This window comes from Cajanus cajan, chromosome 10, assembly GCF_000230855.2.
Source record: "Cajanus cajan strain Asha chromosome 10, NIPB_CcT2T_4, whole genome shotgun sequence".
Classification (NCBI taxonomy): Eukaryota; Viridiplantae; Streptophyta; class Magnoliopsida; order Fabales; family Fabaceae; genus Cajanus; species Cajanus cajan.
Window position 1 is genome coordinate 47203747 of NC_138526.1, and position 25933 is coordinate 47229679.

At 32.9% G+C, this 25933-nt stretch overlaps 3 protein-coding genes and 1 long non-coding RNA gene across 17 annotated transcripts; 3 read left to right on the forward strand and 1 right to left on the reverse strand.

Annotated features, from left to right (window-relative positions):
• Positions 1 to 345: 345 nt before the first annotated feature.
• LOC109812956 (E3 ubiquitin-protein ligase WAV3) lies at positions 346 to 4971 on the forward strand. Its single transcript, XM_083065580.1, has 2 exons — positions 346 to 683; positions 2603 to 4971. Exons 1-2 carry the CDS (start codon positions 498 to 500, stop codon positions 4511 to 4513), a joined length of 2097 nt encoding a protein of 698 aa, XP_082921706.1. The 5' UTR covers positions 346 to 497; the 3' UTR covers positions 4514 to 4971.
• A 1544-nt stretch (positions 4972 to 6515) lies between these two features.
• LOC109812953 (receptor-like serine/threonine-protein kinase NCRK) lies at positions 6516 to 13758 on the forward strand. Of its 14 annotated transcripts, XR_002240962.3 has the most exons (12): positions 7014 to 7380; positions 7990 to 8076; positions 8366 to 8476; positions 8837 to 8950; positions 9307 to 9579; positions 9705 to 9946; positions 10059 to 10355; positions 10595 to 10825; positions 11684 to 11914; positions 12049 to 12217; positions 12932 to 13161; positions 13259 to 13758. XR_002240962.3 is itself a non-coding variant. In XM_029274299.2 (11 exons), exons 2-11 carry the CDS (start codon positions 7368 to 7370, stop codon positions 12307 to 12309), a joined length of 1860 nt encoding a protein of 619 aa, XP_029130132.1. In that variant the 5' UTR covers positions 6516 to 6998; positions 7248 to 7367; the 3' UTR covers positions 12310 to 12602. The 14 variants fall into 14 exon arrangements, 13 of the variants coding, with proteins under 13 accessions (XP_029130132.1, XP_020232622.1, XP_020232621.1 ...); XM_029274299.2 differs by lacking the exons at positions 12932 to 13161; positions 13259 to 13758 and adding an exon at positions 6516 to 6998 and having other exon boundaries at positions 7248 to 7380; positions 12049 to 12602; XM_020377033.3 differs by lacking the exons at positions 7014 to 7380; positions 12932 to 13161; positions 13259 to 13758 and adding exons at positions 6516 to 6998; positions 7878 to 7891 and having other exon boundaries at positions 12049 to 12602.
• On the reverse strand, positions 10460 to 12307 carry LOC145952591 (uncharacterized). The gene is made up of 2 exons (XR_014430045.1): positions 12171 to 12307; positions 10460 to 10793 (listed from the first exon to the last, which is right to left on the reverse strand). It is a non-coding gene; the product is annotated as an uncharacterized LOC145952591 (long non-coding RNA).
• A 3825-nt stretch (positions 13759 to 17583) lies between the features above and the next one.
• On the forward strand, positions 17584 to 22534 carry CNGC15 (cyclic nucleotide-gated channel 15). Its single transcript, XM_020377046.3, has 8 exons — positions 17584 to 18069; positions 18223 to 18295; positions 18684 to 19230; positions 19426 to 19638; positions 19851 to 20149; positions 20431 to 20542; positions 20876 to 21112; positions 21550 to 22534. The coding sequence occupies exons 2-8, from the start codon at positions 18267 to 18269 to the stop codon at positions 22201 to 22203; spliced, it is 2091 nt and encodes a 696-aa protein (XP_020232635.1). The 5' UTR covers positions 17584 to 18069; positions 18223 to 18266; the 3' UTR covers positions 22204 to 22534.
• Positions 22535 to 25933: the final 3399 nt, after the last annotated feature.

Sequence of the window (25933 nt, forward strand, 5' to 3'; positions counted from 1 at the left end):
ATAGCAAAGAAAAAATTTATTATGTTGGTAATGTCATTAAATTCTTATTTATTATTTTGGTAGTGCCATTAAACTCTCATTTAAAACATAGTAAATATTTAATATACTTACTCCTTCCTAATGAATCTTGACGGGATTGAGATAATATTGAGGGTTTTAAGTTAAGTTACGGTAAATAAATTTTTTTTTAAAGCATAATGAATAGTATATCTGTTATAGAAAGAGTTGTATTTTTAAGGGAAATGCATGAAATGTATTAAGAAATGTGAAAATTTTGTTAATCCAGTAGGTGTGTCTTATTTAGTTATCCGAATTGCTAGAATTGTGCAACAAACTTTCCCTCTCTCTCTTCCGTTACCATAATAATAACTCACCAACACCAACCTCTCTTTATTTGTTCTCTTTGCAACTGCTTCTCTCTTATCAATGCTCAAACCCATTCACCACTTTCTCCCAACCCATTGCAGCTTCCAGATCTCACATTCCTTCCGCACCAAATGGGAAGCAAATGGAGGAAAATGAAGCTTGCTATTGGGATCAACATGTGCGTTCAGCTCCCCAAAACCATCGATCACTCCTCCTCCTCCCTCCCCTCCGCCACCACCTTCTCCGACCGCCCTTCGCCCTCCACTCCCACATCCTCCGCCCTCCGCCTCTCCAGATCCAAGTCCAAATCCTCCAAGGTTCGCATTGCCCTAACAACTTTTCATTTTCAGCTTTATGCTTATTGTGGATTCTGATTATAGGTTTTTGCTACCTGGGTGGTTTTTGCTATTCATTGCATTTTACGAAGATGATAGCGTTAAATGCCAAATAGTAAATAGTCGTCAATATTAGGTTCTATTCGCTGCTTAGTTTTTGTTGGGGTACTCGTAGGGCCATATTGTGGAAACGGTTTATTATTATTCGTCGTTTTGGTGTTGCTTTCATCTTCATTACTATGTGTGGTAGCAGCATCCTTAAAGGACCAATTGCTTGGTTGGAAAATTATTTGGATCGACACAAAATAAACTTAAGGGGCACAAATAAATAATGATGTTTTTACTTTTTTTTTGTTTGTGTGTTTGTGGGTCTACCTTATAATGTGATGATATTGAATTTGATGAGAACATATAAGCCTATATGGAAAAGGGTTACATTGCTTTTGAGACCTTTCTTCTCTCTGGACGCCTTGGTTTGCTGATTCGTAATTGCCAATCCTGAGAAAAGTCAATCATGCTTAAGCATTAGATGGGACTTGAGCAATGAATGAACGAATCATCTTTGATTTCTCCTTCTTTTAGTGACATTTTTATTTTATCATGATTAATTAATAATTAATTTCTCGAGATGTTCAATGTTAGAGTTGCAATTTGCCTTTGCCTGACTGAAAGTCGTATGCTGAATGCTGTTTATTTATTTATTTATTTATTTCTTCCCCTTGATATCCTCGCTGTGTGTTTGACCACCTAACGTTGACTTTTAAGTTAAAAAAAAAAAAAAAAACACTTTGTGTAGTTGTAGATTTGCGTGGGAATCCTCGACTTTTGGTAATTAGGCATTTTAATAGTAAATGTTCGTGTGGTTGTAAAGATGGGTAACATTCTCTATTTCATCTTTTTATGCACTGATCTTGGTAGTGGACCTGCATCCGGACAGAAGGGGCAGTGGTAAACAAAATAATGTATAATAGTGACTTTTCCAAATTTTGCATTTATCTATTAATTCTTTATTAAGGCGTTGCTCATATTCTCGGATTTTAAAAACAGCTTTCTGTGCACCACAAATTAAAAATATATTACTAGTAAATAAAAATATTTAATATTTTAACAGTTTTGAAATATTTATTATAGTTTTTAAGAAATTACAATAGTTTAATAAAACTAATAAATACTAGTTTTAAACATTGACGTGGTGGCTTTTCTTTTTATCTCTTTTGTTTTTAAGCGACTATGAAGAATTGATATGGATGGTCGGATCATTACCTTGTGTTGTGTTACTTTTTTCACTAGTGGTCTTTTGTTTGATAATTAAAATAGTTAAAAATCTCCATTCATAAATGTTAAAAAAATAATTAATGATATGAATGAGTTAATGGAGAAAATTTTTAAGAAAACTTATTGTATTTTGACAGTCACCTATATGTTTTTCAATTTTACCTTTTTCAACCTCCAACCATAATTATTAACTATTAGGCATCCATAGAATCATAATATCTTTCTTATGAAAACTTTAGTTATCAAATAGTATTGCTGACAATGTTATTACCACATGAGTTAAGATTTAAGTGGTGAAGTAGTGTTGGATGTTGCTATCGTTTGAGATGCTTCTCAAGTCTCCGTTTTCGTGTTCTCGATGACATCAACATGCCTCTTTTCCTTTTTCTCCAACTTGGTCTATGAGCTTGTTTGGATAGAAACTTTTTTTTACTAGAAAATACTCTTTATTCCTAATAGAGTAATTCTTAAAAGCATTTTTTTAACTTGTATTCAATCATGCACCAAGAGAAATTTATAGTCTTATTTGATATCTACTAGGAAACTCGTTGATGAAATTGCGTCATTGATGTCTATCAATAGTCTTATTATTCCTTTACTCACATTATGTTCTACATTATATGCAGGGGACATGTGCAATTTGCCTGAACTCAATGAAACCAGGGCAGGGACATGCCATTTTTACTGCGGAATGTTCTCACTCTTTCCATTTCCAATGCATCACATCTAATGTGAAGCACGGGAACCGGATTTGCCCCGTCTGCAGAGCAAAATGGAAGGAGGTTCCTTTCCAGAGTCGTGTTTCTAAGGTTTCCCATGACATCAACCGAATAAACTCGCCGCGAAACGATTCCTGGACAACTGTCCTAGGGAGGATTCCTCCCCAACATGTTGGTACAGGTCCACAAAATGCATCATCTCATAATAATGTTACTGAACCAGCTATCTTTGATGATGATGAAGAAGTCTTGGAACAACAAATTTCAGTTACTGATGACATGAACGAGGCTGAGCGCAATGCAATAAACAAAATGGAGATCAGAATATATCCTGAAGTTTCAGCTGTTCCAAAGTCAGCCTCTCATGATAACTTTGCTGTATTGATTCATCTCAAAGCCCCCCGGAGAAAACAAAATAGTGACAGAAACAATAATGAATCACCATCAGCTCAAAATTCTCGTGCTCCAATTGATCTTGTCACGGTTCTTGATGTGAGCGGTAGCATGTCAGGTACAAAGATTGCACTACTAAAACGAGCCATGGGTTTTGTCATACAGAATCTGAGTTCATCAGACCGGCTTTCTGTCATCACCTTCTCTTCCACAGCGCGCCGCATCTTTCCTCTTCGGAGGATGACTGATGCTGGAAAACAGGATGCACTGCAGGCAGTTAATTCTTTGATTCCAAATGGTGTTACAAACATTGCTGAAGGATTAAAGAAAGGTGCCAAAGTGTTTGTTGATCGCAGGTGGAAGAACCCAGTTGGCAGTATCATATTACTATCAGATGGACAGGATTCATCCATAAACAGTAGCAGGCCTAGTTTTGGAAATGATTACCGGTCACTTGTCCCAAATTCCATTCATCGTGACAATGGTGATGGTTTGCATATACCAGTGCATGCATTTGGCTTTGGTGTTGACCATGATGCTTCTGCAATGCACTCAATCTCTGAGATATCTGGGGGTACTTTTTCTTTCATTGAAGCTGAGGATGTGATCCAGGATGCATTTGCACAGTGCATTGGAGGACTATTGAGTGTGGTGGTTCAGGAATTACAACTAGAAGTCCAGTGTGTTCATCCCCATCTGCATCTTGGTTCTGTAAAAGCAGGAAGTTACCAAACTAGCTTGATTGACAGTGGAAAAATGGCATCTATCAGGGTGGGAGATCTATATGCTGAAGAAGAAAGAGACTTTTTGGTGACAGTGAATGTGCCAGTTGATAAGTCCAGTTCTGAGATGTCTTTGTTGATAGTTAAAGGTGTTTATAGGGACCCTGTCACAAAGGAAATGGTGGCATTGGGAGTAAATAGTGAAGTAAAGATTGAGAGACCTGATGTAGCTAGAGATGTAGTTGTGTCAATAGAAGTAGACAAGCAGAGAAACAGACTTGAGGCTGCTGAGGCAATGGCCGAGGCTAGAGCTAAAGCCGAACGCGGAGATTTGACTGGTGCAGTTTCTGTGCTAGAGAGATGTCACCAGGCATTGAATGAAACTATATCTGCCAAAGCTGGTGATGAACTATGCATTGCTCTCTCTGCTGAACTGAAGGAGATGCAGGAAAGGATGGCGAACCAACGTGTTTATGAACAGTCTGGAAGGGCTTATGTTCTCTCAGGATTGTGTGCTCATTCAGGGCAAAGGGCAACTGCAAGAGGAGATTATTCAGACAGCACCAGTTTTGTGAATGCATACAGAACACCTTCCATGGCAGACATGGTTACTCGTTCTCAAACCATGCTTTTGAGGACTCCACAACCTGTAAATGTTCTCAGACCTGCTAGATCCTATTCTGACCGGCAGCCAAAAAAATAATTATTTGAGAATTTCTCCTCAGGCTAATACATATACTTATGTGGAGGCATTTAAGTTTCTTCTTTACCTTTTTTTCCCTTATGGTTTTGGCAAGGTGGTGGGATAATATTGGAAAGTGGAAAGGAATGAGTTATGAGTAGTTATCAAGTAACCTTTTTGTTTTTAGTTGAATTGTATATCTTTTGGAGAAGAGGGTATAGCAACGTAGCAGTGGAGATATTTGAGAGAATTTCTTCCATTGAATTACATACATGGTATACTATATGCTTCTTATTCTTTTTATTAGTGTTGCTCCTTCTTTTCCAGTTATATGGTTTTCACTTTGTTCTAAGTGTATCAATGGCTTCACTTTATAGGCTTCACAAGAAAAATAGTTTTCTGATTAAGGCGATTCATTTCGCATAATGCAGCATGTGATTTCATATACCATCCATATATATAATAATCCATTTATTACATATGTTATAGTTGATTCAATACAAGAAGCAGCAGTTTAGGAATCTTAATTCGATAGAATTATAACAAGGCAATCATGTTGATTTTATCGTAATAGTGAACTTCAATTTAACAAATTTAAATCCATTTCACTTTAGTTCTTAGTTCCTTATGTGGTACTCCCTCTGGACTTATATATAAGTAAAAAATGTATAAAATTTTTGGACTGAAATATAAACAAATTTTAATCATATTAATCTTATTTAATGTTTTTAATTCAAAAGTACTTCTATAGTAATAAATGAAAGCATTATCAAATATAGTTAAGAATATTTTAGAAAATGTAGCATATATTTTATATAAAATTATAAAAATTGAAAACATTTAATAAATTTTTTTAATGGGTGAAATTAATTATTTTTATTTATATATAGGTTTAGGTTTCTTTTGTTTATATTTTGGGTGCTAATGAAGTAGTATTTCTGTTTTTCGAGCTAATGAGATAGGAAGATAGGCCCAAAGGAAAGCACAAAGGAGAGCCTCAATTATTTTTTTTTAAAATTATTTTTGTTGCGCCGACGCTCTTACTCACTTAGTAACAAGTGGGTCCGTAGCGACAAACAAACGAATCGCTGGGCCCGTCAGTTTAATTTAAATTAAAAAAATTTCACTCTGATCCTTTTCTTTATCTCTTTTCTTAACATCATCTCAACGCCATAGGTGAGTGGTGCTTGGTAGGTATACGTACACAAACTAAGGTTATATTTAGATAATTTTGGCTATTACACGGTCCTCTTAACACAGATTAAAATTTATTAAAAACTATAAAATCTAAAAAAATTATTAAATAGGATATGAAATTCACCAAATCTTATATTTTTCAATAATTTTCAACCGATAAAAAAAAATAATTTTAAAAAAATGTGACAGAGAGTGTCTTCTCATTGTTTCTCATTTTAGCTAATATATAAATAATTTTATGAAAGTCCTCCGAGCCAAGAGCACCAAGGAGGTGGAGCCCTTTTATCTGACAATTGACAATGCCAATAATGTATTTTTCTTCCTCAAATGTTTTCGTGTTGTTGAGGGTGTGCACACCTCAACCTTGGAAATATGTTTAATGAGGAGTATATGGTTTTATTTTAGTCATAAATGAACAGAACTTGAAGCTGTTAAAGGGTCCCTGTCAGTAAGCAAATGGGTTGCTTTCAAAGAGGTGGTAGACTGACTACAAGGATCCTTTTCTAAGGCTCATTTTGTTTCCTCTTTTGTGTGGAAAAAGTTTTTAAAGTATACAACCTTAACTGCGGGTCTCTATTCGGTGCCATTAACTGTTCAGTCATGTTTTTTCTTAATTTCCCATAATATCATTTCTAATCTGTTTATCCAATATTTTAATATGCTAAGGAATTAATATTTTCCTTTCCATTTGTGAAAGTGAAAGTAAAGTAAAGGGAAGGTGATGTATACATGACTACAACATATGATTAAGGACCCACTATTAAAATGGACTAAAGTTTTATTTAGTAGAAGCCTTTGGAGAGTGTAATGATAATCATAACATTCCTTCAGTAAAAGCAGCACACAGAGACTCTGGTAGATGTACCAGCCTTTGCTTTGACTTTCTCATTTCGAGTTCTCCTATAATCTTACACTGCTTTTGCTAAAACAACTTCAAACTTCTAGCTTTTGTCGGTACTTTCAGACGAAACTACTCATAGTGAATAGGTTAAATAGGATGTGATATTTTGGTAGTTGTCAACTTCATTCCATTTGTAAGAGTTAAAATACCATTTTGGAAGCTAATTCTCAATCCATCCGCAAAGGAAGCTCAAGCAGTTCAGTTTCACTGTCTATATTTATTAAATGATGTAACAAACCATCGGTGCATTTGCATGTATGAATCCTCCTTCAATTGAAGGTGTTATGTTTAGGCATATATCAGTTGCGGATTGATGTTCAATTATGGATCCATTATGCTGCTTCTCTACTCGGGTCACCTATCTTTGATTTTTCATCACTTGGGGTGGATAGGACAACCTTAGCTCAGGTGTTTGTCGGCTAGACGTTCATATTTTGCTCATTTTACCTCATTTTTTATCTAACAGATGATGTTTTCACTTTTCATGTAACAAAAATTTACCACCAGTTTTCGAAAAATGAACTATTGATATTGCAATTTATGTACAATTATGAATGAATTATTAATGATTTTGAAACAAAACATATAAGGAAACCAATATTCAAATAACCATCAGGGAATAATTTTCTTGATTCGCCTGGTTACCAAAAATCTCAGGTCGCCCTGCTTATTTACTTACACTGTCTACAAAATTGAGGTCAGACAATGGGATTTCCTATCTCCTTATTCAGAATGAAGTGATTTTCATTCATTTTTTTTGCTGCAGCATCTGGATAAATGGAACTCAAAGGTGCTGTTTTTCTTTATTGGTTGCTTGCATCTTGTCTGTGTTGTAGCTAGTTTATCTTTGATCCACAGATGATGATCAGACCCAGGAGAATTTGAGGATAAAGTTTGACCCCTTTAACGGGATCACTAATTTATGCCACTTCATATACATACATATACATATATATATATATATATGTGTGTGTGTGTGTGTGTGTTGTGTTAAGTTTGTCCAGTTGCAGTTGCGATCTTACAATGGAAAAGTATATTCTAGTACAAAAACTCAAGATCATGATAAGTCCTACTGGTTGTTTCAGAGTCATGTTGAAGGACTCGTATATATTTTTGAAGTTATATAGATATACTTTTTGTCCAGTGTGACTGCTCAACCATCTGTCAAATGTTATAGATTGCTTGGTGTGTTTAGTTTTCAGATTGAATCTAATGTAACTCGTGTATATTCGTACTTTGAAAACATTGAAATCATTAATAGGTTGAATCTCTCTCTCTCCATGACAGGATGTAGCCACATGGTGCTTATCATCAGCTCACAAATTTATCTTGAAAAATCACCTTAAAGATGTGCCTTGTTTCATAACACGAGGAAAATGTTTCTTTCCTTTCTTTGTAGTGTATCGGTTGGAAGAAATGAAGCCTGAGCTCAATGTTGCTGTTGCTCTTGTTATTAGCTTGCTCTGTATTCAGCACTCATTTTCTGGTTAGTATCATCATTTATAATACATTTGGTACTTGACTTTCCAGCTGTCACCAATAGCTTTAACACTTTTCCCCTTCAACATAAAGTGATACCAGTTTCGTTTTTTACTCTAGATTCAGCACTCATTTTTCAATTAGTGTCATAAGTGAGCATTCTATATCATGTCATTTTTGTAATTTTAAGTTTATAGAGGTTACGCTTTACATGTTAACTCTCAGTCATAGATTGAATCCAAATGAGACACTATACTTTTTTCTTTTTCTTATTTGCTTCTTGTTTTTACTAACAGATGAACTTTCTGATACTGCCCTAAAGAAGTGGAAATGCAAATGCTCTTCTTTCCAAGGAAACCATATATACTCTCTATCAAATTGTTCCAAGTCATGTGATTGCCATTCAGGTATACTGGAATTTTTTATTGGCACAACAACCTAAGCCTTTTGCAGATAATGCTCTCTCCCATTTTATAGTCTTCTATATTCTTCAGTTGATTATTTAACCTGAGCCTTGCCCTTGTATATGTAATGAATTGTATTTTTGCAGAAGTTTCCTGAAAACTAAGATTCATTTAAATTCACAAAGGTTTCCTTTACTAATAAACTTCAATTTATATTTATTGAAGACAACATTCATGGTAAATTGGTCACTAATTGATACACTTATTAGAAGAATGCGGAATGGGTTCACTATTTTAGTAGAAAGAGGGAGACTGTGATCACATCCTGAATATTATTTGGTAACTGCTTTACCTTCCATGTAGATTCAGAAGAGAGTGCATCCATATGGACATGCAAATGTGATCCGAATGGATTTCCTAAAGTGACAGCAGATGGCCATAACCTTAATTGTTTCAATGCCTGCAGATGTACCTGGGGTATTTTATTTTGCTTCCATCTCTATAGTTCATTGATTGATGATTTCCAAAACTCATTTAGATGGACTAATGCTAAACCAGTTATTATTATGCAAAGAACAAAATGCATATTTCCATATGTAAAAAAAGAATTAGTTTAAATTGTGGAAGTATTGGAATCACATAAATTGTGGACTGTTGTTGGAAAACGCGGTTGATGTAACCGCAATCATGGTATGGAAACTTCCAAAACCACAACATTTTTCAAATTGCTTTATAGCCCTTTTCAATTCGTAACTCTTTACCTTGCAGAAACTCAATGGATTTGTCTCAGACGTCGGTTCTCAATCTAATATATGATTTTGAGTCTCCTGCAGGAACTGACAGGATGCCCCTTGTTTCAAAGAAACTAAGTTCGAGCAAGATTGTGGTAGTTATTCTATCAATGTGTCTTGTAAGCACAACTGTTGCATTTCTTACCTCAGTTGTATGTCATGTCTGCCAGAGACGCAGCTTTCCTATCCAATCATCAATGATATCATCAGATAAAGAAACGAGTTACAATAGTACCTCCAACTTAATTATTCATAGTACTTCTTCAGTGCCAGAAACAAAAGTTGTTATACATTCTCCAATTAGTCATATTAGAGGTAAGTCAGTTTGTGTTCACTACTCTCGGAATATAATTTCTTAGTTAAAGTGTATTTTGTTTCAAACTGTCCAATTTGTTTTTGCCATTATTTTTGGTCCTTAATTACCTTTTTCTTTTTTTAAGGATGCTTTCCGAAGGCCTATTTGTTGTTTGGTAGCCAAAGAGAAACCTTTCAAGGAAATATTATTCAATTTTCGTTTGCTGAACTGGAAAATGCCACTGAAAACTTTTCAGCTTCCAATCTAATTGGATTTGGTGGAAGCAGTTATGTATACCGCGGTAGGCTAAAAGATGGTAGTAATGTGGCAGTCAAGAGACTAAAAGATCAAAGAGGGCCTGAGGCAGACTCTGAATTTTTCACAGAGGTTTGTACCCAGTCTTACTTCAGTTTACTTTGTTTGGTCATGCTATATTATAATGTTCCATAGTGTCTAGATAAAGAAGGATGAGCCTAAAACAATAGTTTTGTTTGTTCAGATTGAACTATTGTCTAGGCTTCATCATTGTCATCTGGTGCCATTGGTGGGATACTGCTCAGAATTAAAAGGAAAAAATGTTCAAAGGTTGCTAGTGTTTGAATACATGACTAATGGAAATTTAAGGGACCGCTTAGATGGAATTTTTGGAAAAAAAATGGATTGGTCTACTCGTGTTACGATTGCATTAGGAGCTGCAAGGGGCTTGGAATATCTTCATGAGGCAGCTGCTCCAAGAATTCTGCACAGAGATGTCAAATCAACCAACATTCTTCTGGATAAAAATTTCCAAGCAAAAGTAAAGAGTCTCTTTCGGTTGTTCTAAATGTTTTTAACTCCTAGCAAATGGGTAATTATTTAAAACAATACAACTTAAGAGGGTAATAAGATAGTGAAAGCAAGTTCTAATTTTAGTGGTTTTTAATGTCTTTTGTAAATCCGTTGAAGAAATATAGAGTTAATAACTAAATTGTAGGTGGAGGTTGCCACTTAAATGATGTGTGCTTTTACAGTCCGTTCAAATAATCAAATATGCAGATAACTGATCTTGGTATGGCTAAAAACTTGAGAGCTGATGATCACCCTAGTTGTTCAAATTCTCCAGCAAGAATGCAGGGAACATTTGGCTATTTTGCACCTGAGTATGCAATTGGAAGAGCCTCTCTTGAGTCAGATGTCTTCAGTTTTGGAGTGGTTCTTCTTGAGCTTATCAGTGGTCGGCAACCTATCCATAAATCTGCAGGGAAAGAAGAAAGTCTTGTTATATGGGTATTGTAAATTGTTGATTCAGTATTGCATTAACCTAAACTTGCATTTATCCTGGATTTTCCATGTCCTCAATTTAATACTTAGCAATTGGGTTATTTTATGATATTTGTCTGAAAGGATATTTTATGAATATTATTTTTTATAAGGTTATTACACAAACACTCCACAATGATAAGATATTGTCCGCTTTGGGCCTTAGCCCTCACGGTTTTGCTTTTGGTCATCACCCAAAAGGCCTCTCAATCATTGAAGTATGTTTATGCTATATAAGTTGTTATTTCTTGTTTTATTTTATTGATGTGGGACGCTTTGGGCCTTAGCCCTCACGGTTTTGCTTTTGGTCATCACCCAAAAGGCCTCTCAATCATTGAAGTATGTTTATGCTATATAAGTTGTTATTTCTTGTTTTATTTTATGAGAGTTATTTTTATAAGGTTATTACACAAACATACTTCACAATGATGAGATATTGTCTACTTTGGGCCTAAGCCCTCCTCACGGTTTTATTTTTGGTCATCACCCAAAAGGTCTTTTTAGCATTGAAGTATGTTTGTGCTATATAAGTTGTTATTTCTTATCTTATTTTATCGATGTGGGACTTGTTTTTATCCTAACACTTAGACTATGACCAAATTTTTCATGAGAAGAGATCTTTGTATAAATTGCCCTGATATACTATCATGTAGTTTTGTTAATCATCATGTCTTTTATAGTGTTTCTTATTTTCCATTTACAATCTTGAATTTGGATGATTGAGCTTCAGTTTGAACATATTGAAAAGCTTTCTTAATGAATACTACTAAGAAGGAAATTATGAACCTTAAAATATTGACATAGCTTGCCAAATTTCTGTTTTAGGCAACTCCTCGCTTACAAGATAGTAGGCGAGTAATAATGGAGTTGGTTGATCCGCAATTGAAAGGAAACTTCCCCCAAGAAGAGGTGCATATAATGGCATACTTAGCAAAGGAGTGCTTGTTGTTGGATCCAGACACTAGACCAACAATGAGTGAAGTTGTTCAAATTATTTCAAGTATTTCCCCGGGCAAATCTAGAAGGAGAAGAAGCATTCCAGTGAGCCTTTTTCAGGTGCACACTGTCCTCAGTTCTTAACCAGTGTTCTAGTTTGGACATGTCTCTTATTTTTCTAAATTTTTGTTTGTTCTCACATTGTATGATAAACAAACCATATCTTTGACCTTTTTCTTGTTAAACATGTAAAGGAACTGGAGGATGCAGAGAAGCAAAGACAAGATCAATCAAGTAGATTTCTATCTCATAATTTATTGCCACTAAGCAATGACTATAATATTCATTTTGTGAACGAAAATAAAGATGAACATACAGCTTCAACTGAGCATATGGAGAGTTCGATCCTCTTATCTTCAAAAGGTGAGAGCTGGCATGCATCAGAAGAGGAAATGGTAGATTTAACTGAGCCTCGTTTTGAATCATTTTTCCTGACAAACGTCAAATTCCCTTGATGAGCAGAAAAGGTCTGAGGAATTTATATTGTGTATCGTGCAATGGGATATCATAGAGGATGCAATCTAGTATTGAGAGTGTGCTCGTCCAAATATTTTTCAGTTTCCTTTGAAAGGCCTTGTACATAGGTGGTGTTTTAGATGTCACAGAAATAAATCTTTGTAAAAAGCATAGGTGATTCTGCTTCTACTTTATTTGAAGAATAATTTGAATGTGATATTTGTAGTTTTGTACAGTCAAAAGTAAACTTGCAATGGTATTTAGCAATAACACAAGCATCTCCTCACTATAACAGCATCATAAATTAAATGGTTTAATACTGATACACTGATAGTGTAAAATAGTTTTATACAGTGATTCAATAGTGTAAAAATTCAATAAGTCCGAGCCACTTATGTATTGTATGGTCCCATCATAAATTTTCTTTATTGGTGTGTCTATCTGTTTATTGATAACATGCAGTTTGTGTTGACCAATCAGTGGGGATTGATATCATGTGTTAACACATGGACACATTTGTACATTCTCTGTCCTGCGTGAAATAAATTTGATTGGTTGCTCGTGAATAACTTTTGAGGAGTAATTATTGCGAGTTGTTTAAGAAAGTTTATATGTTAGTAGGTGGTGGCTTTTGGAATTTGAATCAGGCTTTGAATGGTAGATGAGAGTATGACTTGTGGAATGGATGGTTTGGACTAGTACATAAGAAACCTATGACTATGTGACATTGTGAACTTATTCGTTGAACCGTAGAAGCAACCCTTGAATACGTAGGTGATGGATCCACCTCCTCCTCCAACCACACCGTTGCTAAGGCCAGCTCCTCCTAGAAGAGGATTCTTGGATACATGGTAAGGAACTTTTGAATTTTACTTTGCTCTAGTGAAATTGGGATGAAAAATGAAAAGTGAAATTGACCCTTTTGGTTTTATATCTTGATTCTTGCAGCTTATGGTTTCTTTGCTGCTGTGGCCTATTCAGTTGCTGCTTTCCTCCCCTTTTCGAGACAGGGCCTCCTCCACTTTAGACTCTACCCAAAAATTAGATACTTCATCATCACATGCTCTTTGATTAACTTATATCAAGTGTTACTAATTTTTTTCGTAAACGGGAAAGTTTAAATATATATTATCTAGAGATCGATTAAGATTATGAACACTTGGTAGTTGACTATGTAATAATTTCTCAAACTCTATGTCGATTTGTTCTGTAAAACCATTTTTAATTTAAAATTTAGGGTTTTCTTTTGGGGTGAAAACTAATTTACCTTTTTAAGCAACAATGTGGTTATTTGGTTGGTTGTAGCTGTTGTAAACTCAAATTTTGTGGCTTTCGTTTCCTTATGGTTTGTATTTGAGTTGGGATGTGAATTTGAATGTCCTGCGTCAGTGTCGAAATTCTAAACATAGTTTTGTCACGTTAAAAAAACTGGTCACGTGTCATTTTAAGTCCTTACAAGTGTCTTTTTATTTAGTTATTTTTTTCTTAAGTATTAAACACGCGTTACTAACATAAAATATAAATGCGTTATTAACATAAAAAAAATGCGTTACTTGGATAAAATTAAATTATTTGTAGAATTATTAATTATTGATTTATTTTTTTTCGTTATAATACATTTCTCTCTTTACTCCTTTTGTATAGTATCGTTCACTTTTTTTATTGAAAGCGAAATCTTGATATAAATCTCTATCCATTTCATTCACAAAAGTCATCTTTATATGAAGACTATAGCTTTGTTGGGATTTGGAAAGAAAGAAAGAAAATGTTATTTAGATTATTTATTCAGAAATAAAATGAAAGAAAAGAAAGTTAATTTTTTTTAACTTGTGTGATTGAGTAGAAAATAAAAAGAAAGAAAAAATAGGTATATTCAATGACATAAATATCCCTAATAAAAATATAAAAAAAAAAATTGTGTAACTGGTACTTTTATTTTCCAAAAGCACCCTTTTTAAGAAAGAGAATGACGACGAAAACATGATTCATGATATATATACCTCTTTTTTTTAATAAGTACACCTCCTTTATTTTTTTTTTAAATTATAAAATATTATAGTTTTTTTTTAAAAAAAAATTCAAATTTTATATCTTTTTCAATTTGCTACTTTCTTCTTTTTTTTCACATACTTTTTTTTCTCTTTTAGTTTTTACATGCTACTAAAATAGGTAAGGTGAAAGAAAGGTAAGGAGATGCATGTAAAAATTGAAAAAATGAGAGAAAATATGTAAAAAAAATATTAAATTAAATATTGTGGATGTAAAATTAAAAAATACAAAATAAAAAATTAAAAAATTAAAAAAATTAAGAATATTTTAAATTTTAATTATTTTTTTTAAAAAAAGGAGGTGTACTTATAGAAAAAAAGAGGTGTATATATTATAAACCCGAAAACATCTGCTAACTCCCAAATATTTTGGACTGGGCATACTTTTTTGAAGTTCGGGCCTGCTAAAGCCCATATGTGAACAAATATCCGAATTTTCTCATGGCTAATATTTACACCCCTATCTACTAAGTACACCCTTTCCTTCCCTTCCCCTTTTTTCTTTAATTTTTTAATTTTCATCACTAAATATACTCATATAAATTCTATTTTTCATCCAATATATATTATACTATAAATCCAATATTTAGATTCTTTATATCTCTATATATTTTTTTATTTTTAAAACTTTAATTTTAAACTACATCTTAATCCATATTTATTATTTTTGAAATTCTAATTACTAATATTATAATTTAAAAAAAATAATGGATTTTTTTTTCAAGAAATTTATATAATAATGTAAGTTTTTTTCTCTACAAAATATTTTGTGATAAGGTAGGCTCAATGTACTGAAGAAAAATATTTGATTGGTAATACGATAAAGAAAAACATTGTGAAATCATAAATCATATTTTTTTATTATAAGATTATAGCGTACATATTATCAAATGTAAAACACTTTTACAATGTTTGACAAACCTGTTGATCCTCTCATAAAAGTTCTAAGACAAAAATGCAATACTTACTAAGTTACTAAAACTATTGGAACATGATCAACATGTGTACTAATATATATATATATATATATATATATATATATATATATATATATATATATATATATATATATATATATATATATATATATATATATATATATATATATAAGATGATTTTGACGTTATTAGAGATATATTTTTGTCACACTTAAATGTCACTGAACTTTTGAGTACTTTCCATAATGTTTTGCTCATTGATAATACTTAAAATTAACAATATCAGTTACCACTACTTAAAATTGTTGGTGCCACTCAACAGAGTTGACATTCTCCAACATTTGCTTATTATGTGGAATTTGAGTGAATTAAAAACTTAGGCAACGCAAAATTTAAGAATTGATTATCAATGATATAAGATATCTCACGTGATTCTAATAGATAAAGACAATGCTTTGATGAAAACAATGCAAATGATATTTCTTAACTCTTATAATTTGTGATTTTGTTTTTATATGATCAAGAATGTGGAAGCTGAATGGAATTTGATAATTTGTCTAAAGGATAACTGTGACTTAATTATAAATACATGGACTGATATTATGAATTCTTTTAATGAGGATGAGTATATGAAATACTGATCATTATTTGATAAGGTGTAATCAAGTTTTTGAAAGAATAAGAGGGAAAAGAAAAAAAGGATAACTGGAAATAAACATTTCCAAATGATGGAAGAAAAATAGGTCACCGAAGAAGAACGTTAATGGAAACAACTTTTACACATACAAAAGAGAGATTATTCAAAGAAAAAGGAGAAAATAAAAAAATATTTTATAACATAAATTAAAAAAAATTTGTAGGCATAAGGCATTGCCTAATGCTTGCGGTCGGCCCTCTCATTGACATTACTCGTTATTTTCAAAGATGATTTTCCCTTCATATCTACTTGTATTTTAAACATACATATTAATAAATAAATTCATTCGCATTAAAATCGATTAAATATCTCATTGATAGGCTTCACAATATATTAAAAATATAAAAGGAAAATAGTAATCAGTAGAATAGAAAATGAATCTCTGTTTCTTATAACGAAAAAAAAAAACCTGTTTGTTTCTTATATAAAAGATTAGATATAGTGCTTCACAAAATCAGCTTTTATATTTATAAATGTGCACGTACGTTTGTGTGAGGGAAAGGCTCCTCCAACTCCAAAAATGTAATTAATATTGAGACTAAACGAACAACAGGAATGGCACTAATGATGTAGAGTGTCTGGCCTTGATTAATTTAATTTATTCATATATGAACACACTTGCAATTGCCATTGAACACAAGAATAGTGCATAAACAATCTTGCCCTAATCCTTGGGATGGGTCCTCTGGCACTGGCAGCATGGATCCAGTCTGTACTTGAGTTTAACAATGTATGGTAATTGGAAGGTACAACCGATTGCACTTTCATTTAATGCTGTCACAAGCCCTGCTCCTCAATCCTTTCTACCCATCCACACATATTTTAAATTTCTCATTATATATTCAAACTTAAGAATACGGGATAAAGATTAAGTTAATCAAATTGTTAAAATAATTTCTAATTTTGATATAATTTTGATTGATTGTGGGAAACTGAGGTGAGGTGGGTGTGGGAGTGTGTGAATAACAATGAAGGAACACGTGTCCAGATTCCATAGCAGCGTATCTAACGCAGTCAACTCCTCCTCGGATCATTCGCACGTTAAAATATATATATCTTTAATTAATTAACAATTCACCTCTCTCTCTCTCTCTCTCTCTGCAAGCAACTTGTTTGGTTGGAGCCAAACCAACGCCTGCATGGTTATGCCCTACTTACCCGCCGGACTAACCTCTTCTTTTTTATTTGTTCCACTCGGTTGGACTATAATATATATACACATGTAGAAAGTTAAATTAGATAAAACCAAAACAAAATTGAAACGAGATTCACTGACGATGAAAATTATGAATGATTAGATATAAAGTAATCATGCTTATCATATGGCATATTCATTCAATTCTCTTCCTCAAACATCAGTGGGATGCTTGCCAATGTCAAACATCATATCACACCCAACAAAATGCATTCGTTTTTACGGTTGTACTATGTTTGTACCTTGCATAAGTTGTATTTCTCTCTCAAGTACCAAATAATTAATAAATAGTCAAGTCTCTTAATTATATTTTTAATGATATGTACATGAAAAATACTCACAAATTCATGTTACATAAAAAATATATGTCTTTCTTTTAGTGTAAGTATGATATTAGTAAAAAATATTTATAACTTTAACAATAGAGATTAGGTGATAAAAGTTTGTCTAAAGGCAAAGTTGTGGTTATTATCATTCTAATAACATGATTAAAAAAAATTAATTTTCCTGTGCATACAAAATTATTTCCTCTTTTAATTTTCCTTATATTCTGATATTTTCCATCAGAACCAATTATGCATTTTCTTTTATAAATAAATCTTGATTTGACTTGTTCCCAATCAAGGGAAGAGTGACAAGTAGAAGCAAAGGAATATACTACTCTTTATGATTTCTCACTCTGCTCTGCAACTCGTTCTGCATTGCCCGAATGACCCTTTTGTTTTTCAATTGTCAAAGTGGTTTCTAGTTGGTCGGTGGCAAATCAAGATACAGGTTGCATGAGTAGCAGATGTGACAAGTTGCTAAAATGTGTGCCATGTCTTTGCTTTCACCAGAGGCAAATGCTCCGGAATCTCTCTCACTTCACTCCCTTGTTGTTTGTAAGAAACCAAATCTATTGATTTGTCGCCATCTTCATTTTATGCTTTTCATGATTTACACTTTCTTGCTACAACTACTATTGGTGCTTTCAATCTTTTTCTCAACAAACATTGATTAAGAACACAACTTTCAATGTTTAAATTGTTCCCCAGATTCACAATTTTGATTGGGAGGTTGATACTTCCGGGAATTCGGTATGGCTTTTGGTAATTCAAGATCTGCAAGGTTCGTTTCCTTCTAAAAATCTTTCATGTTCTAAGTCATTTAATTAATATCACTACTGCTGCTACTTCTGATTTTAACTTTTGATGCAAGTGTGAATGAGAATGTCACGACTAATAAAATTATGTTAAATACTATATGAGTGACAAAGACTCATAAAAATGATTCCTTAGGATTTTGGCTTCAGATGTAATGTTAAGTTCATTTGTATGATTTTCTTATAACCTGTTGTAGAGATTTTTCCGATGTTTAATCCTCTCGTGTTACCAACAAAACTATAGATATATTACTAAAGTTCAATGCTAGCCTTTTGAGTTTGAGTTCATTGATTAATCGATTTTTTCATTATTTATCATAAGGTTTTAATTCTAAGTTTCATTTCATATTTTAGGTTTGAAGATGATCCGGAACTAGCAAAATTTCCCACGACTAAGGGTGAAAATGGTGCTAAGATTAAATACCACATTGATGGGACACAAATACCTGAACCAAGTTCCAAAGTGTCTCACAAAAAGGTGACAGGGAAGTTCTTGAAAGCTAGAATGTTATCAAGAGTGTTCTCAGAAGACTACGACAGAGTAAAACGAAGAGTATTAGATCCTCGAGGACAAACTCTTCACCGATGGAACAAGATTTTCTTGGTGGCATGTTTAGTGTCTTTATTTGTGGACCCTTTGTTCTTTTATCTGCCAGTTGTTCGAGATGAAGTCTGCATTGATATTGGAATAACTCTTGAAGTTATCCTCACATTGGTAAGATCAGTAGTGGATGTCTTTTACGTGATTCAGATTTTGATGAAGTTTCGTACGGCTTTTGTTGCTCCTTCTTCAAGGGTTTTTGGGAGAGGAGAACTTGTTGTAGGATATTCTAAGATTGCAGTTAGGTACCTTCGCAAGGGTTTCTGGTTAGACTTTGTTGCTGCCCTGCCCCTTCCTCAGGTACCTTTGAAAATTTTCCTCCTTAGTACAAGCAATACAAGTATACAACACACTTTTTCTAATATAATTTCTATTATTGATTAAAGTGTGTCTAAAAGAGTGTGTTAGATAGTAGTACGTTGTTAGCATTTTCTTATAAGCAACAGTATGATGTTTTGATATGCTAAATGTGCCATTCTGTTATGTTGATTCCAGGTGTTAATTTGGATTGTTATTCCAACTCTTAGGGGTTCAACCATGGCCAACACAAAAAATGTCCTTCGCTTTTTCATCATTTTCCAATATTTTCCGAGGCTAGTTTTGATTTTTCCACTTTCATCACAAATTGTAAAAGCTACAGGGGTTGTGACAGAAACAGCTTGGGCAGGGGCTGCTTACAACCTGATGCTTTACATGCTGGCTAGCCATGTAAGTGAATGAAAACTACATTTTCTTTTTATCATGTTTATTAATGAATAATGAAAGTTGTGTCTCACATTAAGAAAAAATGAGTTAATAGAAACCAAACTTTATTTTCTCTACAAGATAATCTATATAATGTGATTCAAGTTTTAGCATATGTCGACATTATAGTATACAACCTAACTATTTGTTTTTTGAATGGGAAACATACGTAAAAGATTTTAGGGGCTTGTTGGTACCTACTAGCAATAGAACGTCAAGAAGCATGTTGGAGAAGTGTGTGTGATTTGGAGAAGTCATTTTGTGAATACAGATTCTTTGACTGCCACAGGGTTAAAGATGCTCTCAGGGTCTCCTGGTTTATAGCAAGTAATATCACAAATTTGTGCTCACCAAATGCAAACGATGACTTCTATCAGTTTGGTATATATGCTGATGCCGTGACTTCAAAAGTTACATCGTCCGGATTCTTTAATAAGTACTTTTTTTGCCTGTGGTGGGGCCTAAGAAATTTGAGGTAAGTGTTATGCAACTGTTCTATCTTGTTAGTACTATCTTTTACACCTGAGTAAAGCATTAACAATTATACCATTACCTTGCTTTCCTTAGACAGTTTAATTTTAATCTTATTTTGTCATCTTGTTGAGCAAATTAAAAGATAGTGTTTTCTACAAACTATAATAAAATGAGGGAACTGTTTTTATCTTCCTTCTTTCCTAACAAGTAGAGAAAATTTTCTCATCTAGAAGCTCTTTTTATCCCTTTGAGAATTAATGCTTTTCTGATTGGAGGGTGCAGTTCTCTGGGGCAAGGCCTTCTTACTAGCACATATGTTGGAGAAATAATGGTTGCCATTGTTGTTGCAACCCTTGGATTGGTTCTTTTCGCGTTGCTAATTGGTAATATGCAGGTAATTAAATTATGCATGTCACTTCCTTTACCTTTATTTCTCCATTAAAATGCATAGTAGGAAATTTCACATTAGAAAAATTAAAGAATGTCGTGCATTTTAAGCTTATATGGATCAAGACTAATTGGCTAGTCTTTTTGTGTCAAGTAGTATGATCCAATATTTTAACTCATACTATTGATCATCCCCAACAAACTTTCAGTCCAAGAATTAAACAACTCCACATTTGCTTGGAGAAAGTGACTTTGCCAATTGAATTTTAAGAAAACGTTTCATCAGTCTAATTTGACAATATTAATAAGGCATATAACTAATAGAAGTCTAATTTTGCAGACATATCTCCAGTCAACCACTGTTAGATTAGAAGAATGGAGGGTGAAAAGAACTGATACTGAACAATGGATGCATCACAGGCAACTACCTCCTGATCTAAGAGAATCAGTGCGTAAATATGACCAATACAAATGGTTGGCTACACGAGGAGTAGATGAAGAAGCTCTTCTCAAAGGACTTCCCATTGATCTTCGGAGAGACATCAAGCGCCACCTCTGTCTCGATCTAGTCCGAGGAGTAAGTCTCACGAGACATCAAACTTTACAACATAGTACACCAATAAGAACACCCACTTCTCAAAATTAAATCTTGCTTCCATATATAATATATAGAATTTAACTTAAATACAACTGATGATAAATTATGATTCATAGTAATATTGTTGTCTTTTATCATAAACTACTTTAAAAGTTATAGTCAAAGTATATTAATATTATAAACTCATGTTTTATGATTTTACGAAATTTACTACCCAATTTTTGAATTTATACATTTGTTATCCAATTTTAAAATTTCATACATTTTGTTTTTTAGTTAATTGTTGGTGTGATACACTAACGGTTGATATAACATATTATATCATATTAACAATGATGTAGCACTAAGTAAATGTATATTATATATAGCAATAATAGTAGTATAATTGAAGTTAGTAAGGGATTAATTATAAACAGGTACCATTATTTGATCAAATGGACGAGAGAATGCTGGATGCAATATGTGAAAGACTAAAGCCTGCATTGTGCACCGAGGGAACCTTTCTTGTGCGCGAGGGTGATCCTGTGAACGAAATGCTCTTCATAATACGAGGCCATCTTGATTCGTACACCACCAACGGAGGGCGTGCTGGATTCTTCAACTCATGCCGTATTGGGCCAGGTGATTTCTGTGGGGAGGAGCTCCTAACATGGGCCTTGGACCCGCGGCCCAGTGTGATACTCCCTTCATCCACTCGAACAGTGAAAGCCATCTCAGAAGTAGAGGCATTCGCACTGATAGCAGAAGACCTGAAATTCGTTGCATCCCAATTCAGAAGACTACACAGCAAACAACTGAGACATAAATTCAGGTTTTACTCACACCAGTGGAGAACCTGGGCTGCATGTTTCATTCAAGCCGCCTGGAGAAGGCATAAGAAACGGAAGGAAGTGGCTGAACTGAGGGCGAGGGCAACTAATAATGCTGACCCCGAAACACCAACCTATGCAAAAAGGGTTGCCATCACTACTAGGAAACCTCTCAATGTCAACATGCATTCTTCCACACATTCTGGAGTTGTCAGCTCTTTGCAGAAGCCAGAAGAACCAGATTTCTCTCTTGATGAATAACATTAATGCTCCACTCTACTGTACATTGTTATCCTAGCTAGTCTCTTCATCAATAATATGTACATTATTTTTGTTCTTCATTTTTCTTCATATAAATTCTCATGGTAGTGCCATGATTAATTCCTTATGTTTTCATCTCTTTTTCTATAAAAAAACTAAATTTAACCACTCACACAAGGTGAAACGATCTTATGAGGCAATGAGGGTGCATTAAAAATGTAATTGCACGATCCTTTCATACTTTATATTTCTAAGAAGAAAAATATTAGTAACACTTTTTTTAACGTTATTATTTTAACTAGTGAGTAGTGAGTAAAACATATTTCGTATCTTTTTTTAAATACATCCAAATTTGTGGAGGTAGTGGGTTATTATTAATTTTTTAAAAAAAAATCATAAAGAAAGACTTTTCTGATCATTATTAATTATTATTTTGCAATTTTTTAAAGGTTAAAATTGTCGGACAATAATATGTAAACCAAAAAAAAAAATCTCTTTATATATAAGTATAATACTTTCTTTGTTATTGATTAGAATTTATTAAAAATTATAAATTTTAGTGAGTCTTATAAAAAAAATTCATTAAAATAACCAATTATAAAGAAAGTGTTAAAAGGATAGTGTACAATGTAAAAAAAAAAAAAAAGAAGATAGTGTCACAAAGAATATGGTGACATTTTTTTTTATATATAGAATTGATGATTTACTCAAAATTGATATATTTTGGGTAACTTTTGGAACCATAATTTTTTTCACTATTCCTTGGGCTATAATATCGAACTATAGTTTTCGATCGGTTTAGCTTATGATCTTGCTTAGTTTATGATTGCTTTATATAATATTGGTGCTTTCAATATAAATGTTCCCAGGAAATAGGGATGATTTATGAAAGTAGCTAGGAAGCAAAGATATTTGATTGGATCCGGTATTTTGATGTTTGTGTAGCTTTCGTACCACAAAATGGATTCATGGTGTATTCCACCCATAACACCTGACACTCTACATGAACATATGCATAGTTTGGTGGTAAAACAATGAATACCAATGTGTCCACCAAAACACTCATCATATGCTTCCCAAAAAGGTATAGCGCCACGTGAAATTCATTTGTGAATTTTCTTCATAAGATAAGAAGGAAGAGCGTTGAAAAATGGCATTGACAATTTGACGAGCACCATAAAAAAGAATACCAGGATAACACTTCGCTGCCATTATATATTACTGCTACTACCCATATCTTTATTATAGCCTTCTTTCCAGTGCTTTTATACAAACATATTCATGTTTATTTGTCTTTTCCTTTTCTTCTGTACATTTGAAAGAGAGAAAAAAAAATGTGCGTCTATAATTTATTATAATTTATAGCCTTGATTTTTACGTGCCAAACGATTTTTTTCTTTAAAATAAAAAAGAACATGTTTATAGTGCTTTAATATTTTCTTTAAAATTTCTATCCCACTTGAATTGTTTGGATGATACAAAATAAAAGGCCCTCTCATTACAATAGTTGAAATAAAAATTAAATACCATGGCAGGGTAGAAGAAACGGAGTTTTGTACTTTTGGCAACAAGAGGAAGAGTTAACGAAAGAGTTGGTTCAAATATAAGATAAAAGTACTTTTAAAATTTTTTCTATTAAATTGTTTCAACTATTTATGGTCCATAATATTTTTATTTAACTCAAACTTCTGTATACCGAACTCATGTTTATAATTATAGAGAAATAATTATCTTTCATCTGTATTTTAATTTTTAAAAAAAATAAAGAATAACTACTTTCCTCAAAATAATTTTAACCATACAAGCACCTATACATACACCAAACAGAGGATTTTTAACCTTTTTATTTTTGGTAATAGAGTTCATCTTTTATTGTATTATAAATTATGCTAGTGTTATTTTTCTATTTTCATCCAATAAAGCCACTGCTTTAAAGCCACATGCATTGCGACAATTATGTAAATGCATGTGAATTTTATCTTTGACCATAGGCAACGGCTTAACCGACGGCACAGGGAAGGAAACAGAACAGAAAGAAGAACAAAAAAAAACAGAAAGGAAAAAACAAGAGTTGTTAACCTAAACTCTATTCATCATAGAATAAACCCACCCTTGAAGGTGTCCTTCCATTCATAACCAAAGATGAAGACAATAAAATTTTTGAATTATACATTTATCGGACTAAGTGGTTTTAAACTTTAAATCAATTTATTAACTGCATTATTAGATTTTTTTTTTTCATGCACTAACCACATGATTGGTTCTTTGCTGCTTGAGAAAAGAAAAACAGTTCAATTAGAATATATATTTAAAAAATTTGCCCTCGACTCCATGTGTGTTTCTATAGCTTGCGATAAGCATGATAGCACTAGGGAGATCTTTAAGAAACACTCAAGTGGTAAACATCACAATTTTATAAGTCAAAGGTTTTGTAGGACATTAGTAAAACACAACAGTAAGAGAGTGTTTAATTTCCTTAATTAAATTTTATATTTTCCATATATATAAATGTTATCAACTCACACTATTCATAAACCGATTTAGTTCGAATTTAAAGTGAATTACAATAAATTTTAATTGATTTGATTTTAATTGAATTTATAAAAAAATAAATTATAATCTAAATTAAATAAAATCATTTCAATTAACAATGAGCTAATTTAGTTTGGATTAATCGGATTCCTAAAAAAAAAAGGCATATATTTAATTTTTTAAAATATAAAATATATATTATTTTATCTTAAAATTTGAATAAAAATATATTATTAAAATATTATAAATAACATTCAAGTATAAATAAAAAATTAATGTAAAAAATATTAAATTAAAGTAATCTAACATAATCTAATATTTTAAACTAAAGTTGTACTATCTGTACCGCTAAGCCGAGCTCAAACTCGGTATCACAGCGCAGATTGACATCGGACACGTGTTGTGCGACATCGGCCAAGACAAAGGCCCGTTATCTGAGTAGACCGTAATTGATCTCGGGCCCAAGGCCCAGAGAAACCCTAATTCACACTAAGGTACGTGCATTACTTATACGATATCCATATTCCACAAACACTAACTTGAGCATCGGAGTCTCTTTTGCAGGTACCACCCCCACTCTGAAACAACAAGCGTACCCGACGAAGGAGGTTCACCAATCTTGCCCAGCAGATCGTTCTTACGACTGATCTCCGGTAAGAACAAAAATATTTTAACATTTAAAAATATAGTAGCCCCTTAAATATAATTAAACTTTTTAAGTTACAATTATTATTAAAGTAGTCTCCATACATTTTATTAAAGTCCTTATATGTTACTAATAAAATTATGATATTATTTAATATTAAGATAACAATTTAATAATAAAATCACTAGTGGAAAAAATACTTTTAAAATCGATTATTTTTACTTTTAAAGTCAATTTTAAAAAATTACACTTTTAACATCGGTCATGCAAAAACCGATTTTAAAAGTTAGACTTTTACATCAGTCATGCATAAATCGATTTTAAAAGTTAGACTTCTAAACTGGAATAGGCCGTTTCAGGTTCTTCAAAAGGCCTAAAATTATAGTCTGGAACGACCTATACTCCAACCAGAACGGGCCGTTTTGGTGGTAGAACGGCCTGTCCTGCAAGTAGAATGGGTCGTTTTGATAGTAGTACAAGTCGTTATGCTTGCAGCACGGGCGGTTCTGATAGCAGTACTGGCTGTTCTGATTGCAAAACAGGCCATTTCAA